The 17758-nt window shown below is 36.6% G+C and overlaps 1 protein-coding gene across 2 annotated transcripts; it reads left to right on the top strand.

The window, feature by feature from the left end:
* Window positions 1–1246: 1246 nt before the first annotated feature.
* Window positions 1247–15268, top strand: GAA1 (glycosylphosphatidylinositol anchor attachment 1). 2 transcript variants are annotated; one of them, XM_076129212.1, is made up of 17 exons: window positions 1247–1372; window positions 1688–1917; window positions 2190–2513; window positions 4289–4391; window positions 4732–4836; window positions 5685–5902; window positions 8079–8198; window positions 9287–9446; window positions 9777–10067; window positions 10647–10761; window positions 11174–11264; window positions 11573–11816; window positions 12258–12466; window positions 12715–12865; window positions 13294–13576; window positions 13925–14105; window positions 14579–15268. In XM_076129212.1, exons 1-17 carry the CDS (start codon window positions 1333–1335, stop codon window positions 14678–14680), a joined length of 2967 nt encoding a protein of 988 aa, XP_075985327.1. In that variant the 5' UTR covers window positions 1247–1332; the 3' UTR covers window positions 14681–15268. The 2 variants fall into 2 exon arrangements, with proteins under 2 accessions (XP_075985327.1, XP_075985326.1); XM_076129211.1 differs by lacking the exons at window positions 1247–1372; window positions 1688–1917; window positions 2190–2513; ... (1 more) ...; window positions 4732–4836; window positions 5685–5902 and adding an exon at window positions 7038–7447.
* Window positions 15269–17758: the final 2490 nt, after the last annotated feature.

Genomic DNA, 17758 nt, shown 5'->3' with positions numbered 1-17758 from the left:
AAATAATTAATAATAATAATGTTATCTATTATTTGTAGACCGACTGACGCTGTCAGTTCACTGAATGTTTCAATACAAAGCAAGAACGCAGAAGTATGCAATTCATAATAACTACGTGACCGTTGTTTGTATGTTTGTAGAAGTTGCATGACTAGTTTACTAACCCCCGGTTTTGAGTACATTTAGAGGTAGTTTATGTATTCAATGGCGTTAAAACTCATACAATAAAACGCTATTGAATAGATAAACTACCGCTAAATGTACCTCAGAAACCGGGGATAAGACTTGATTACTTCTTGATTACTTAGAAACATATAATCATGCCTTTTTGTATATACAGAGACCCGGGAGCTAGAAGTTAAAATAAAAGCGCTTTTATATATTTTTCAAAAAACTAACCCTCTTATTCATAAAAATATATAAAGTTATGAAAGGCTTTTAAAGAGTTTTGTTTCTTTCAATCCTTAGCGAAATGAAAACGAGAAAGCATATTATATTAGTTCTTAAACTAAAATAGGTTTCTATGTATACCTATTTTTATGCAATATAAAACATTAAAACGTTAATAATTAAGGACAAATCAATCTCAGTTTAAGTTAACTTCAACTAATTAAATATACAAACATATGCTATGTTGTAAGAGACATGTCTCGTGTTCGGTAGTCAACCCGTACAATTACGCGTTTACAACTGCGGCGAGGATTAAAGATGAATTCAAAACAAAGTCACGTGTGAAATAAGACGTTCGACATAAATTATTTAAATAAAGTTTAAACCTAAAAGCATGACTATTCCGTTGAACATTTTCAAAAACGTGCATGAGTTTTATAATATAATAATGATACAGCGAAACAGACACTGAAGAAACTTTTCGATGATCGTGCAAAATATTACTCAAAAGTAGATTTCTCGTATCGAACCCGGGACTTTCAGGTTAGCAGTTAGATACATTACTACATTACTTACCCGCAAATTTCATGATTTTATACTAAGTTCAATTCAATATATACTTGATATCCTTGTACCCTTTCATTTTACATTCAATACGGAAATGTAAATAAATACATAGTTTTAAAAGATTTTTGTTCGGACGCTGTTGGTCGTGTTGACAACAGTGCCGTTAATAAAATACTTAAACAAATATATTTTTCTGTCGCCGCTCTCTGAGCTCTATTTGAATAAAGATTTTGTTTATCTGTTCGTGTAATATAAATAAAATGCTACACAATTCTAATAACCATTATGTGTTTAGTTGTAATTGTACTTTATGAGTGAGTGCAGGTTCATGTGAGATGATATAATTTGATGTATTAAATGATATAGAACTTAAATATGGGTGCGGTACTTGTGCAAATTTTGGTGTCCGTACTTCGTGAGTAAAGATTTTGACTAATTTAGACTATAATCAAGATTAGACTATTTTCGTATTATTCTTAAATAGGTAACTATTTTAGAATTTTACGATTATAAATATTAATGGTAACTGCAACTGCTAAAACTTGAAAAATATGATCAAAAGGTCGCAAGGTGAATGACCATTTGGTTACGTCTGACGGCAACAAAACTCCCCTTCGAGTGTTGATATCTCAAAAGTCAATGACTTTAGCAGTGACTTAAGATATGTAAGAAGAAACTGGCCGTATGTTGGCCATGAATACGCGAAATTAATACTAGATTCCTTTTTCAGTTTCAGTGCTAGTGTTCATCTCATCTTTCAGCACGGTATGGCCATCATATGCCTTCAAAATACTAGAAAGTGACGAGTCACCCATAGGATATAAAATAACAAAGAGCGATGCTAATCTCATAGGGTCAGTGATCATGTTAGGATCTCTAAGTTCTATAATATTCGTAGGATTTGTAAATGAAAAGATTGGTCGAAAACGAGCTGAGATTCTAGCTGGCCTGTGTATGACGGTGAGTAGTTGAAAAATACGTTTGATTTCATTTCTTATACGATGTAAAGTCCCTTTACAACGTCTACACTAAAATAAAATATAAATGTAATTTAGGTACATCATGATTTTTTTACAAGTTTGGCCATTGCAGTCCTACTAAGTTGTAGCGTTATTTTACAATGAATGGGATGAAATCACTTCGTAGTCAAATCAATATTTTTTGTATCTCGCATCTATGTATGTACGATATAATGATAATGACGTGTACTAACAAATAATTTTACATTTCAGCTAGCATGGTCAGTAATAACAACGGCCAAAAGTGTCACACAATTAGTGATCAGCCGGTTCATATTAGGTTTCGGCTCCGGTATACATTTAGTTACAGCTTTAATATTCATCGGGGAAATTGGCCATATGTCAGTAAAAGGCACATTGATATCTATTGTGACTTTGATGTATAATATTGGGACACTAGTCTCATATCTGGAAGGTTGGTTCTGCAGTTACGAAATGATAAACTACTTGTGTTTGACTACTGTAGTTGCGTTTGTAATCGCAGTGTCATTTTTGAAAGAAACTCCTCCGTATTTACTGAGGCTTGGGAAAGATAAGGTGAGTTGAATACTTAGAATAAACGTGGGCTTACTCACTTGGTGTGGAAACATGTTTGTGCAATATATTAAAATTTCATAACAAAGTTTTATTGTAAAACTGTTCATTTATCCTGGAGGTATCTTATTTCGCATGTTCAAATAAAGTTCAGCTTAAAAATATGAATTATATTAAAATTTCTTTATGAAATTTAAAAATGTATGTTAATAATGAAACAAGAATATGATAAAAATTAGAAAGCGTAAATTCTTTGGTCTCCGCCTACCTCTACGGGAAAAAGGCGTGATGTTATGTACTTATGTATGTATGTATAAGAAAGCATGAAGGCCAGACTGCCTGTTCGTTTCGCTTTGTTGGCCAAATATTTGAACCGATAATGATAAAAATGAATATAGAGATAGTTACAGATAGAGTCATTCGGGTCAAGTGTGCGCACTTTCACCTTTGGGACCACATTGTGAATTAGAACAGTGTAATCAGTAAAATAAAAGTAACATATCAAAATAAACATTTATTAGACTTCAATTTGGAAGACAAACCAAATCTGTAAGTGTATTAGTTTTCATTCAAACAGCCAAAAACAACTGAAAGTCGCAATGCGATCACTTGACCCGTGTTGTGGGTAAGTGTGCGCACAGCTATGGGGTAAATATACGCACTTGGGGCAAGTGAACGCATTGGTTAATTTGACCGAAATTAATGATATTAATTAAATTATTTCACCAAAATTATCTAGCCTTTGAAGTAAATTTAATGAAAATTAACCAGTACCAAACATCTCCTTCTCAGAAAATCCAAACACAAAACCAACAAAATTACTTGAACATTCTAGGTATAAATATAAAAAAAAAATAATCTAATTAAATAATTTGTACTGTTTCTGGCTTAAACCGACATATTGAAGATGCAGCTACGTTTAATTTAAGTCTTTTGCGAAGACATGACTCGCTTTTACCAATTGCTTTACTTTTACCCTGTTCAATTAGAGCTTTTGCTATAGCGATTTGTTGTAACAGTCGCAAGTTCAGGTTTTTTTCTAATATAATTTCGAAAACATGGCGCTACACTAAAACAAATAAGTAAATAAGAGTTTATTCTGTACTAAAATTATATAAATTTATTATTATCTTTATGAATCCGGGCAAGTGTGCGCGTGCGCCCACTTACCCGCGCACACTTTCCCGCAGACCCCAAAATTGAATATAAGAACCTCTGAGTCCAAAGTAATGAATATAACTTTATATCACGCTTACAAATTTCAACAACAATAACCATTTAATTAAAAAAACATGAATTTCCTGGTGTTGCTTTACAATCTTGTGTGTCAGAATGTTTTCCAAACAATAAGAAAGACACAATCAAATGGCCTAAAACAGTTTTTTGCAAATAAATAAACAACAAAGAGTGGTGCGGCCCACTGACATGTCGCGACTAGTTCGCATCGCTTGCAGCTACGATTGACCAAAACAGTCACCCCCGCCCCCTCACCCCGATCAGAGATATAGGCCCTGCGCTCACTTACCCACTGCGAACAGTTACCCTGAATGACTCTACACCCTTAAAAAGGCGATATTAATTCTCATTCTCATCATGTTTTTATTTTGCCCTAATATAAATTAGGGCAAAATACGCATTCACGGGCTACTGACTAATATATCATAGTTTAGTTTTACTAGCAGCAAATAACAAGCAATAAAAAAAGATAAAGCTATAAGATAAGGCTTATGTTGGATATCAAAAAACCCGCAACTTTTACTCATATGTTTATTTTGCAGGAAGCATTAAATTCGCTTAAATTTTATCGCGGTGCAAAGACAATAAATCAAGATATATCAGACGAATTTTGCAGTCTCCAGCAAGCAAATAATAATGAATCTCGTGAGTTGTTTACCTCTCATTTAGATAATAGACCCCCACACGCCCACTTGTTATAATAAAAGATTATCCTATCTTGATTGAATCGATGGTCAGTATTTGTCTCTTTTACGCTTTCGATTTGACAGTTATTGAGAAAGAGACGGGTACAGTTTGGTATTACAGTTCATGGGCGTGGCTATTGCGCGCGCATTCTCTTAACAGATCTGAACGCCTGGTAGTTGTGAATGCGAATGGCCACTGTCAGTCAGATCCGTTCAATTTTTTTTGATAAAATAAATAAAAATATGTTTTTCATTTAATTATTCTTGTATATCTTACCGACATTGTTTTGTTTTTCCAGACTCTAAAGAGATCCTATTAGATGGAGAAAAAGAAAAGCTAAATAAAGAAAAGGATGTCGAGCAAGAACAAAATATTACAAATCAAAGTCCTTGGAAGATATTGCGTGAGTAGTCGAAATTAATAATGATTCGATAATATTAAATATATTTTAATTAGGGAAAAAAATTTAGGTATTCATGGATTGTCATTTTCTTTTTGTAATAAGTAAAGCTCTTATACGGCTCTGTTAGTTAATTATTATAATTAGAACAGGTAAATACGTGGTTTAAGTTAAGGTAACTTTAGCAGGCTGAAGGGTGGATGGATACCTTCTGGTACTTCTATTTTCAAAGGAGAGATCCCATGCATTGGTGGGCTATCCGGGCAACGCGCCAAACCCATCGGCCGCCGTTTTGCACTAAGTACTCCTGTTACTTCATGTGTTCCTAGTATTTTTCGTCGTTGGATTCGTCATTGACGTCGTCGACGAGATGTCGGATGGCGTGGCTGAGCCCCGTCACTGCTTCATGTTGGCGCAATTATCGACGAACCACCTTTTACATTTTATGTTGCCTTGGTTGCTTTAAACTAATTTGCTTTCCACATACGCCACTGTTCCTGGGAAACTGTTGCCAGTTTTTGCCGTGATCGTTGTTGCACAACGCTTCTCTGTCCGCTGTACGTTCGCGACTAAAGTTATGATTGCCTGGTAAAAAAGGAGCAATTGTTACAAAAGATTCAATGAGGTCGCTCATAGAACGTGCCAATGTATTTTTGCAACATGCTGTCAGTTCGCAAAGCTTCGTGCGACTGGCGAATTCGTCAACAAACTCAAGTAAAAAATATATCTGCCGGCTCATTAAAAATAATACTGATCAAACTGGCTATCAAATTGTCTTTCTCTTTCGTTTCGCTACTGCATGAATTATGTTTTTGTAATACTCAAATTAAAATTAATATTGTCGTTTTCAGTTGCATCGAAATCTGCGCAAAGAATGATAATTATATTATCAGTGACCATCGTGTTAGGAGTCTTCATGGGCATGATAGGAGTACAAGCATACGCTGGCCAGTTCTTCAGGCGGGCGGCCCCAAATATTTCACCAGATTTATGTTCCGTACTTCTGGCTGTCGTAGTATGCCTCATTAACCTTGTAGCAGTTGTTATAACTGATATGATTCCCAGAAGGGTAAGATTAGATTAAAATTACTACTAATACTATCAGAAATTCCTTTCTTTTATAGTTATTCATTCAAACTGAACCAACTTAAATTTAAGCGCCTTAAAAAATATTAATAGCAATGTTCGTTCATGCAAAATTTGGTTGGTCAAAACTCGAAGTAATTTCCTAAAGTTATACATTGTCTGTTTATTGTTTGTCCAGGTTTTGATGATCTTCTCGTGTATTCTGTCTGCTGTATGCATGACTGTGCTGGCGACCATGCTGCGCTGGTCCTGGGCGCCTGAGTGGGGCATACCGCTCATGATCGTGTTCTATTGTATCGCTTATCACCTAGGCGCTGTAAACATACCATTTGTGCAACTTGCTGAATGTCTTCCGCCTCAGGTAAATCTGCAGTCTCATTTTATTGTTATTTACCCGATAGTGTGAAAAAATGCTCAACAAATATTGTATAGGTGTAACGCAAAATGTTTAATTAATGGTTGTTTTTCTGTTTTGTTTCAGTTAAAAAGTTTTGGCTCAACAGTTATCATGTTCACTATGTTTTTGGCAAACTTTTTGGTGTTATATTTATTTGAACCAGCTGTGAATGTATTCGGTTTAGATGGCACATTTTTCTTATTTGCAATCATTAGTATTGTTACTGCAATAATATCATATTTTTTCATGAAAGAAACTAGAAAAATGCCTTTTGAAGTTATACAAAGTATGTTCGAAGAAGGATATTTGTACAAAAAACGAAAATTTTAATAAATGAATGTGATATTCTTAATGTATTTTTTTAACTTACTTTTATTATAAACAAGGGTATGTTAATCTTTATCCTTTAGCCTCACCAGTTCATGATTAGTTGATATAAAGGACGATTTTTGGAGTTATGTTTGTTTTACATCTTTAAATTAGTTATCCTCAAACTTTCTTTGAAGCAATTTCCTGTATTAGATTTAAGTAATTCTAAGTACTTAAGTATCTTGAGGTCAAGCCCCAGAATAGATAATAGTTGGATATCAACAAGGTCAGAAATAATAACTTTATTATGAATACAACAGGCCTAAAAGCCAAGTACTCATAAAAAAAAGTACTCATAAATAAAACGTCACATGAATAAATATTAATTCCACTCGCCGCTGTCACTGTCAGTTATAGTAAACGTCAACTGTCATATTGATAAACAAGAGTACGGGCAGCGAGTATACTAAATTTCATAAAAATCGGCATTTTAAAGAATTAGTCATGAATTAAATTTGATTATCTCTACATAGTCGTGAAACTGTTGTGAAACTTGAGAGATTTTATAGCAAAATGGGTCTTTTATCTGATCCCGAGTATGGCTCGGTGAAATGGGTTAAGGTGTTGAAGAAGATACATGAACCTCTTTGCTTCTTATGTTTTGTTGGTGCCTTGGTATGGTTTGTTATGCTGGGCAACAGGGAGTTCAACAATGAGACGTATTTCTCTGAAAATGCGCTTCTCCCCGGCTTGGTTACTAACGAGTTCAATGGCGAACATTCTGCTAAACAGTTCTACAATGAGTTTTTGAAGGAATTAGAGGTAAGTTTAAGTGCAAACACCATTGAATATACTTGGAATCAGTACCTTAATTTTGTAGTTGACACTTCACGACTACCAAAATGTTATGACTCTTCATAACCTATGCTTTCCCGTTAACAAAATCTAAGTTGTCAAAATAATTCTGTATGGTTATAGTTTTTAGTATAGCCGTTCATATAAGCGCATACTATCCCAAATAACTTCACTTGCATGTTTAGTCAGCAACAATAAAAATAACATTATCTTTGTTAAAGTTAGTCATTTTCAAAGAAAATGAGTAAACAGTGTAATATTACATTATACTACTTAAGTTTTATTTATATCCTTAACATGTACAGTACAATGCTGAACAGGGCTTAAAACACCTCATCTATATTGCACTTGCAATATGCAATGCTTGTTTAAGACGTGGTTCAAAACTCCTCATACGGGAAAGTAAAGCAAAAACAGCGTCGCTGGGAAACTGTTAGACAAGTGCAATTCTTGAGCACTAACATATCCTGATTACCTAAGAAACCACAAATGGCTTGTCCATCAAAATAGCCTCTTTACAACAGTTTGCTGTAGCTTTAGTTGGCTAGTAATGTCTTATTCACAACATCTCTAATGATAAGCAACATTTGTTTTCCAGGATAAATATGAAGACACAGATGAGATGCCGGTACCATGGCTCGTGGGGAAGATGTCACAACTTCATCTTGAAGTATACACACATAACTTCACATTAAACTACCCGTTGGGCCAAGGACAGGTGAGAGATCTTTATCCGGCCATCTGTACAGCATACTATGTACTATATTTATTTAATTAAACTTAATATACAACTCTGTATAAAGGCTGACTTAATGCCAGGGGCATTTTCTGCCAGTCTACCTTGGGGTGATGATAGTTATTTGTCACTACTGTGAATGAGGGCAACTCCTTAACAATCTTAAATTCTCGCGACTTGTACACAATAATATAGTATTAACAATGCAATGGGGCTAAAACATGATTGAAAATTAAAGCATAGGATATCTGAATTTTTTACCCGACTCTTCGAACAAATTGCATCAACATTGATCATGGCCTGACTAATTAAGACCCGTTGCATTATATTATGAACTTATTACATCTTCCTTATTTACTTTGGGACAGTAATCTCATAGGCCTTAAGTCTACCACTCTGGCCAAGATTGGGGACTTTGCAGACCCTCTAGAAATGTGTTAAAGAACTTTTTGACATGCTAGGTTTTATAACATACTAATATTATAAGAGATAGTGCTTACCTCTATGGCGCCATTGGTAGGGTTTGGGAGCAGAGGTTTCGGGCAACAATCCTGTTATCGTTCGTCATATGTAAATCCAGTTAGATTGAAAAGTAATTCTTGAGTTTTTCTTTCGAGAAATCGTAGTTAATTGCCCAGAGTTAGAAAATTGTCTTCACTAATGTTAGAGAGGAAACTGACATGAGAGTGATAGAATACGGGAATTAACGCGAACACTACGCGGTTGACTGGAGCAGCGATGACTCGCGTTTCATACTGTGCATGTGTGATGCTTTATGAAGGAAAAGAATGGATCTTCTAGGATGCGGTTACCCTAAACCAGAAGACTACAGGCTGCTTCCGGTGGGGTGCATAGCAAAACTGATAAGTTTTGTCCTGCCCCCCAACGTCTAGAGTAGCAAAGGAGGGGGTGACACAAAGGATCAGGAATGGTCGAAGTGTCAGCCAGGCATTAACTGGCACCCCCACCCCTAAGATAAGATAAGATCACTCTCATGTCGGTTACAATGCAACGCGAGAGTTTAAAAATTATGAGAGTGATAGAATAGAGAGTGTTTGTGTATTTTCTAGATCTTCAGTGGTACAAACGTGTACGGTATACTGCGAGCACCGCGCACGTCGTCCTTGGAGGCGCTTGTGGTGTCCGCCCCGTACCGATCACTATCCTCTCATCAGAAAGGCACGGCGGCCGGCATAGCCCTCATGTTGGCTTTCGCTAAGTTCGCTCGACGTGAGTAACTGCTATTCATTTCAAAGTAACTTTTATTTCTTATACTTTTTAATATTGTAAATCATCATGTTATTAATATTGATGGGTGTAAAATTAACATTTAGTCGCAATCTTTAGCTAAGACTGGACTAACTAACGTAAGCCAACATTGCCAGTTTGACTGTCAAATATTCTTGTGTTATGAGTATTTAAAAACGTTAGAAAGTAATTAAATTATTATCACAAAAAGTTTTTGTTTGGCAATAATACAATAATTTATAAAGTAAATGGGTTTTAGCCTTTAAAAAAAAAAACATTCCGGAGTATGAACGTCATTATTTATTCTTTCAGCTCAAAAATACTGGGCCAAGGACATAATATTCCTAATCACTGAACACGAGCAACTAGGAATGCAGGCGTGGCTAGAAGCTTACCACGGCTTGCAGAGCGACGCAGAGACGTTTCAGATGAGCCTCGGTAACTTCTGGCCGCCTGGTAGTCCAAGCTTGGATCTTGAGAAACTCGCTCCTGGCTTCAATTGGGGTGGAGACCATAAGAAGTGCTTGAACCCTGGGAAACTGAAAGGAAGGTCTGGATCTATACAGGCGGCGATTAATTTGGAGTTCCATACGCCCAAGATAAGTAAGTAGTATCAGTGGAATTTTTTTTTTTTATTTTTTCATGCTTTTGAATATCATTATTCGAGGCGCTTATAGCTAGTTGCGCTCACCGGACGGTAAGCGATCTGTGGGTTAATCAAACTTTGGCGCGGTCTTTCCATAGATGGGTGACCGCGTCTCCGTGCTTCGGAGGGAACGTTAAAAGTCGGTCCCAGTTGTTGTCAATTTAGATAACAGTCGTTAAGCCATGTCAAAACCTTCGGGCGGCTTGAACAACTTTGACACTAGGTTAACCACTATCCATACGATAAGAAGAAGAATTATTAGAATAATTACATGTGAATTAAAACAGTAACATAGCAGCTTGACGCGCCGCAAGCCACGCTAAAATCGATGATATGCCGTTTTAATCCACATTGCATAGTAGTTAAGGTTTACTTTCAATTAATTTATTCTCAGTATCATAATCGCCCTTCCGCTGGTTTGCGTTCTGCCTTAAGATTTTGGATCGGCTATAGATTTCCTAGTGAAAAGTATTCTACAAAAATTGTGACAAAATTACATTATAGCTTTTATATTAATTTGATTATTGTTATTCTAGAATACATAGAGGTGAAGATCGAAGGTCTAAATGGTCAGCTGCCCAACTTGGACCTGGTCAATTTGGTGCATAAGCTCTGTGTCAAGTCTGGTATACATCACTCTTATAGAAACAGGTAGATATTTTAACTTTCTATTTTTTTTATTCTTAATGACTCATGGCCTAACCACTTCCTCGTTCGGAAGTAGACCCTTGTCCAGCAGTGGGACAGCAATGAGTGTAAAAAAATGACTGTTGTGGTTTCAAACAAATTAACAACAATTGTTTTTTATGTCTTTACAAGGAATAGAAATGGGTTGCTCAGATGGTTTGGTCATGTAGAGAGAATGAATGAATTTAGAATGACAAATAAAATTTACTGTGCGGACGTAAATCGGAATGGCGGTCCTGTATGACAAGATGTATGTATGAATGTTAATGAAGCAAGTGAAATTTGTAAGGATCCTACCAAGTGACTTTCTGTAGTCTTTACCTATGGTAAAAATATGTGATTTAATTCATATACATGCATTGTAAATTACTTCCAGTTATTCGTGGATACGCAGTCGTAACAAGATGGACGAATGGATGAACGGTTTCTGGACAATGTTCGACATGGTGGTCGCGCAGATTGATGGGGTAAGTAGAGAATATGTCCTCACTGTCCTAGGCCGTATATAAGTCTACGAAACTCTTCATACTCAGCTATTTGAGTCTTCAAACGACTACCGCTGTACTAATAAACCACTGAACGCATAAGAACGTGCAAGATAGAGTTTATGTATAATCGGCCAACATCTATTTTTCATGCCCCTTAGTGATAAGGGTTGTCCGCCCTTAACATTTTTTTTATATCGCATTAAAAATACATACGACCCACAATTTTACTCTTTAATCACCAACCCCTATTTCTTAGTACTCATTTTCAAGTATTTGCATAATTGTAGGTTCCAGACGGCAACCATGGTTTATTCCACCGCTTCGGTATCGAAGCCGTGACCCTGGAGGGTCGGGAGGCGACGGACGCCGCCGGCCCCGCGCCCCGCGCGCACACGCTCTCCACAGCTAACTTCTACAGGCTCGGCATAGCTCTCGAGAGCATTCTCAGATCTTTGAACAATTTGCTTGAGAGATTCCATCAGAGCTACTTCTTTTATCTTCTAGCTGCTACTAACAGGTTTATTTCTATCGGTAAGTACTTAGAACGTATTTTGTGTCTCTTTCCATACATTTTTATCGCAATAGTCCCCGACGAAGGCGATACCGCCCTTAATGGCGGTCCAAAGACAGATAAATAACAAAAAGAATTACACTTTTTATTTTTGTAGGTACGTAGATGAAGTTTTAAATCTACCACTGACGAATGAATGAATTTTGTCTATATCCTACTAATATTATACATGCGAAAGTTTGTGAGAATGTATGTATGGATGTTTGTTACTCTTTCACGCAAATAATACTGAACCGATTACGATGAAATTCGGCATAGGTAGCTGAAGACCCAGAATAACACATACTACACTACTTTTTATCCCGTAGTTGCCGAGGGATAAAGATTTACACGGCAAGGGTGCCTACGCGGGCGAAGTCGCGGGCGGCCTCTAGTATTTTAATAAATATTTAATGTTTCAGGTCAGTATATGCCCTCATTATGTCTCTTATGCGTGGCCATGTTGATTCGAGCGCTATCACTCTGGGTGTCCATACAACAAGACGGCGAAGATGAAACAGACAAGAAAAACGAACAAACAAAGAAACAGGTCAAGGAGAAAGATTCTGACTCCGAACTACCAGAGGATGATAAAAGCGAGGAGGTGGCCGTGAAATCTAAGAAGACAAAGGTATTGTTTTATTTTGTTAACTCTTGATACTGAAATTCATGTAATAATTTTTGATGTGGAAATAAGGCTGATGAGGCAGCGGCTTCGGACCCTGTCTAGGACGAAACTATGGAACTTATTAAATTGCTATTTCAAATTTTCTTTCGTTATAATATAAAAACTAAGGTTCTCTGAATTGGAGACGGCGTAAGATTTTACACATAAATATGATCTCATGCGAGAGAAGTTTGAATTTCTATTCTGTTTAGGAGAGAGAAGTACCAGGCGATAAGAAAAGCAAGAAGGTGAAAAAGTCCGAAGAGTCGAGCATGAGTGTCGTGAATATTGGCGCTAACTATTTACTTGTACATCTTATTGGATACGCTGTTATGAATTCACCCGTTGTTTTCAGTCAAATTGGTAAGTAATTTTAATTACAGATGTGATACATAGGTCTGCAAAGAAACAGTACTTTTGTATCGACGCACGGTTGTTCTCAATACAAGCCCTTAAAATGATTAGTGAATCTTTCAGCCTAGCCTTTCTTCCAACTATGTTGAAGTTGGCTTCCAGTCTTACCGGATGCAGCTGAACACCAGTATTTTACATGAAGCGACTGCCTACCGGACTTCCACAACCCAGTTACCTAGGTTATGACTTATAACACGATACCCCTCGGTAAGACTGGTTGTCAGACTTTCAAGCTTTTGACAGTTGGTAATGACTGTTAAGATCTTGGAAAATAATTGTCGCCTTAAAATAGTTATTAATAAATTCTAACTGCTTAACGGATTTAAATAAAACTTAGTTAAAGATAAACTGAGAAATTTTTATTGTCCTTTTTTTAGGTGCCAAGTACAATCTACCTTCAGAAGTGTCAGTATATTATGGTTTGATAATAACATCAATTACACTGACCATAACAACGCCAGTGTTACCGCGCCTGGTACGCACGGGTCGCATAACTATCGAGGAGGTGTATCTTGTGAACATCTTGGTTCTCATAGAGCTAGCGACCGTGTGCCTTAGTGTCGGGATGCATAACTTCCCTCTGGGCTTCGTTATCGCGATGTTGTACACTCCACTCGCGCTCATCACTTCCGTCGTCTTTAGACGTCAAAGCAAGCTCAGGTATGTTGCTATCTTTATCTTTCGCCCTACTTTATATAAATCTACAAAATATGTTTCCGTAATCAATCTATCCGTCCTTTTCTAACAATCTACGTCTTGCGTGCACATAAATACGCTCACTAACTCCCGGTTTCTGAGTACATTTAGCGGTAGTTTATCTATTCAATAGCTTTTTTTTATATGAGTTTAAACGCTATTGAATAGATAAACTACCGTTAAGTGTATCTCAGAAACCGAGGGTAAATTGTAATAATGCACGGGTCGCATAACTATTGAGGAGGTGCATTAATTGAACATAGTGGTACTAATAGAGCTAGCAACCAAAAATTATATATTTATTTGTTTCAGTTCAATATTCCTGTTTATAAAACGTGTGGTATGCTTATTGGTGCATCCATTGATGGCAGTTTCTCTCGGTATGATCGGGTTTAGCAGGATTCTATTCCCGGAGGAGAACTTCTTGGACATGGTCGTGCGTGGCCGAGACGCCGCCATGCAGGCAACCATGTTCTCTATAGTTGACTCTATGGTATGTGTTCGTAGACTTTATTAAGCATTATTAATGTACATTAGGATAACCAGTAATCTAATACTTCCTTAAAATTGTGTTAAAGAACATTTTTAACTTTCATTACAATGTTTTCCTTCACCGTTAGAGAAAGTTATAATTATTTTTAATACGCACATAACTTCGAAAAGGCAAACAAATAAATAAATACAAATTATCACGCCTTTTTTCTATAAGAGTAGGCATAGACCAAAGAACGCCATTTGGTAGTATCCTTACAAACTTCCTTTGCCTCATTCGCATCCATACATCTTGTCATACAGGACCGCCGGTTACGAGTACTATACTGACCTTTTATCAAAGCATCGTCGATGTGATGTGTTTATCTTTCTAGGGCGTCCCCTCCCGGCGTCTCCAATTCAATTTTAAATAATAATAAATGTGTATTTTAAAAAACACGACAAAAAATCTTATATTGTTTATTTTTCTTTCAGATTTACGGCAATTGGCTGTTCAACCTGGGATCAGCCGTATTGCTACCTATTTGGATAATTTTCTGGCAAATTTTATGTACCAAAGTAGACACACCGACGTAGTTCTATAACAATTTGTTTAAATTATAACTAAGACCAGTTTCCCAGCTTATGAATAAGTTTCAGATAGGCTATCTGCAAGTTAATGTGACAGGAAATGAAAAGACGTGTGTTAAAATGACATCTCTTTCATTTTCATTTTTTTTAAGATAACTCCCGCACTAAGATTCGCTCTTGTGTCGCGGGGACTTTTACAAAAATACAAACAACGGGCACAAAATACAAACAGACCCGAAACGACCATTTGTTCGCACAAATAATGTTTTGTGTGTGAATTGAACCCATGACCTTCCGACGCAATGGTATGGTGGTGACGTGGCCAACATAACCACTGCGCCACGGACGCCGTCTGATAAGTTATTTAATAGATATCCAGAAGTTATAAATTTAAAAAGTCTGTTACCCTTTCTGCGAGGTAAAGTGACAGAAAAAGCTGTATTTTTTTTACTGATAAGCTATCTGCTAGTTATCCAGAAGTTAGTGGACTGGGTCCTTAATATAATAAAATTTGGTTGTATTCCTATTAAGTTAGAAGATACCTGATTTTATTTAAGTTTCTATTCCAAATATAGTATTATAAATAATATTAAATGGTGTTTTATTTAGCCACTATGCTGCACATTGTTTTCTCCCTTAGATTATAATGATTAGCATGTTACGTCACAAAAACTATCTGTATGGATCTTACATTTATTTGAACCGCGTGGGAATCGAACACCCTGACGAAAAGGCATGGCGACCACCTTATCCACTATCAAACATTAATCGGCAAGCATAGCTTAGTCTTTCTTCCAAACTATGTTGGAGTCTGCGTCTAGTCTCACCGGATGCAGCTGAATACCAGTGTTTTATATAAAGCGACTGTCTATCTGACCTCCACAACCCAGTAACCTGGGTTATAACACCCTTCGGTAAGACTGATTGTCAGACTTTCAAGCTTATGATTACTGTTAACGACTGTCAAAGATCTTCGAAATTGACAGCCGCGATGCACATTTTAACGTGCCTTCCGAAACACGGAGGAACTCGAAATGTGTAGGTAATATGGTAACCCATCCACAGATCAACCTCGGCAAGCGTTGCTAAACCTCAGAGATCGATCCGCGCGGCTGTCGGTAACTAAGCTACGAGCTCCTCAACCACCTTCTCCACTGCGCCACAGAAATCTAATATAATACAAAATACATATAAAAAAATATTTGATCGCGAATAAAATCATTTAATAATAATTAAATTTGTACTTTGTCCTTACTTAATTTCAATTTTGAATACAACACAAATGTGTACTTTTTGAGTTTAATGACCTCGCAAGGGGGTCAAGGTCGCACTAATTAATAATAAAAAAATATAAGTATTATGCGAAACTAATTAGTTTTTGCTTGTTTGTTTCGCTTTCACGACTAAATGGCTGAACAGGTTGGTATAAATTCGTTAGGATTGATAGATTACATACGGGTAGGATTCGAGCCCACCACACACGGCACGTTATTGCGGCAAGGCGACCACCTTAACTACTGCGCCAAACGTCAATCAGTCAGTTTAGTCTTTCTTCCAACTATGTTGGAGTCGGCTTCCAGTCTCACCGGATGCAGCTGAATACAAGTATTTTACATGAAGCGACTGCCTATCTGACCTCCACAACCTAGTTACCTGGTTACCACAATACCCTTCGGTAAGATTGGTTGTCAGACATTCAAACTTCTGATTACTGTTAATGATTGTCAAAGAACCTTCCGAATCACGTAGGAACTGAGAATTATTATATGGTCACCCATCCACGAAACAACCTCGGCAAGCGTAGCTTAACCTCGGAGATCGATCCGCGCAGCTGTTGTTAACTAAGCCTCGAGCTCCAAACGTGCAACTATCGAAATATTTTAAAACGTTGCTAGCTTCAGTTCGGCCACTATGTCTGTCGTGTTTGCTAACAATAGACAATCAATAACTAGGTACTAATAAGGTATAGATTAATGATATCTTACTTAAAGTGTTAAGTATAAATTAGATCTACTATTGTATTATTATACTGCTTCTAACGCGGTCGGTAGTGTATCCGATCGCTGATATGTCTAGAGTTCGATTCCCGCTTCGGGCTAAATGTTAGTCTTTTGTAATTTATATTTATTCTCTCCTGAACAGCAGCTGCAGTCGTGTACACTACAGCCGAAACTAATAATAGTTAAACTGGCTGTTAAGTGCTTGTTAAACCATTTTTTTTAAAGACAATTCTGCACTAAGACTTTCTCTTGTGTCGTGGGGACTTTTACAAACATATAAACAACGGACACAAAGTACAACCAGACCCGAAACAACAACATGTGGATCGCACAAACAATTGTTCCGTGAGGGAATCGAACCGACGACCTCCCGACAAGCGGCGTGGCCACCTAAACCACTGCGTTATGAGGCAGCCATTCCTGTTTTAATAATATTTATTTATTTCTATGAATGAAAGCGGGAGCGTAGATGAATTGTCGTGATTATCTCGTACCTAGTCCTGCAAGTAGTGTTGTTTTACTGTTATAAATAACGCTATTTGTAACGTGTTATCGTTACTGCTATATAGCAGTAGCCAGTATACTTTATTGAAAAGATCTTAAATAAAACGTTACAGTTTATATTCAAAGAAGTATGAATATTGGATTATTACGTTGTTCATTTCTATCTCACTGCTATATTCTGCTGTGTACAAAAATAAATTCATATTTATTTAATATTTAAAAAGTCTAAAAGTAACTCTGTCTGTCTGTTACTTAATCACGCCTAAACTACTGAACCGATTTGCATGAAATTTGGTATGAAAATATTTTGATACTCGGAAAGGACATAGGGTACTTTTTACCCCGAGAAAATTAAGGTGACGGAGGAAGTCGCGGGTAAAAGCCAGTAATCCATAAATCTTTTTTCATTAGTCGTAGAAACTTAGATTTTGTCTTTTCAAAACTAGAGGAGAGTAACTAATAATAAGCGTTAGATATTTGCTCAACACAGAGTAACGTAAGTATATATATAACATACATTTTACGTAGTTTGCTATTCTTATGTTATTTTGGCCTTGAACTGTATTTACTCAGTTTTATT

This window comes from Anticarsia gemmatalis, chromosome 22, assembly GCF_050436995.1.
Source record: "Anticarsia gemmatalis isolate Benzon Research Colony breed Stoneville strain chromosome 22, ilAntGemm2 primary, whole genome shotgun sequence".
Classification (NCBI taxonomy): Eukaryota; Metazoa; Arthropoda; class Insecta; order Lepidoptera; family Erebidae; genus Anticarsia; species Anticarsia gemmatalis.
The sequence above is the reverse complement of the archived record's forward strand: the minus strand, read 5'-3'. Positions and strand labels throughout refer to the sequence as shown.

Excerpts from the sequence above, each read along its gene's own strand:
- GAA1 (XM_076129212.1), top strand. The coding sequence starts at position 1,333 with ATGGGTGCGGTACTTGTGCAAATTTTGGTGTCCGTACTTC. Across the intron at positions 2,514-4,288 it reads TGAGGCTTGGGAAAGATAAG|GAAGCATTAAATTCGCTTAA; the intron begins GTGAGTTGAATA and ends TTTATTTTGCAG. Across the intron at positions 13,577-13,924 it reads AGACGTCAAAGCAAGCTCAG|TTCAATATTCCTGTTTATAA; the intron begins GTATGTTGCTAT and ends TATTTGTTTCAG.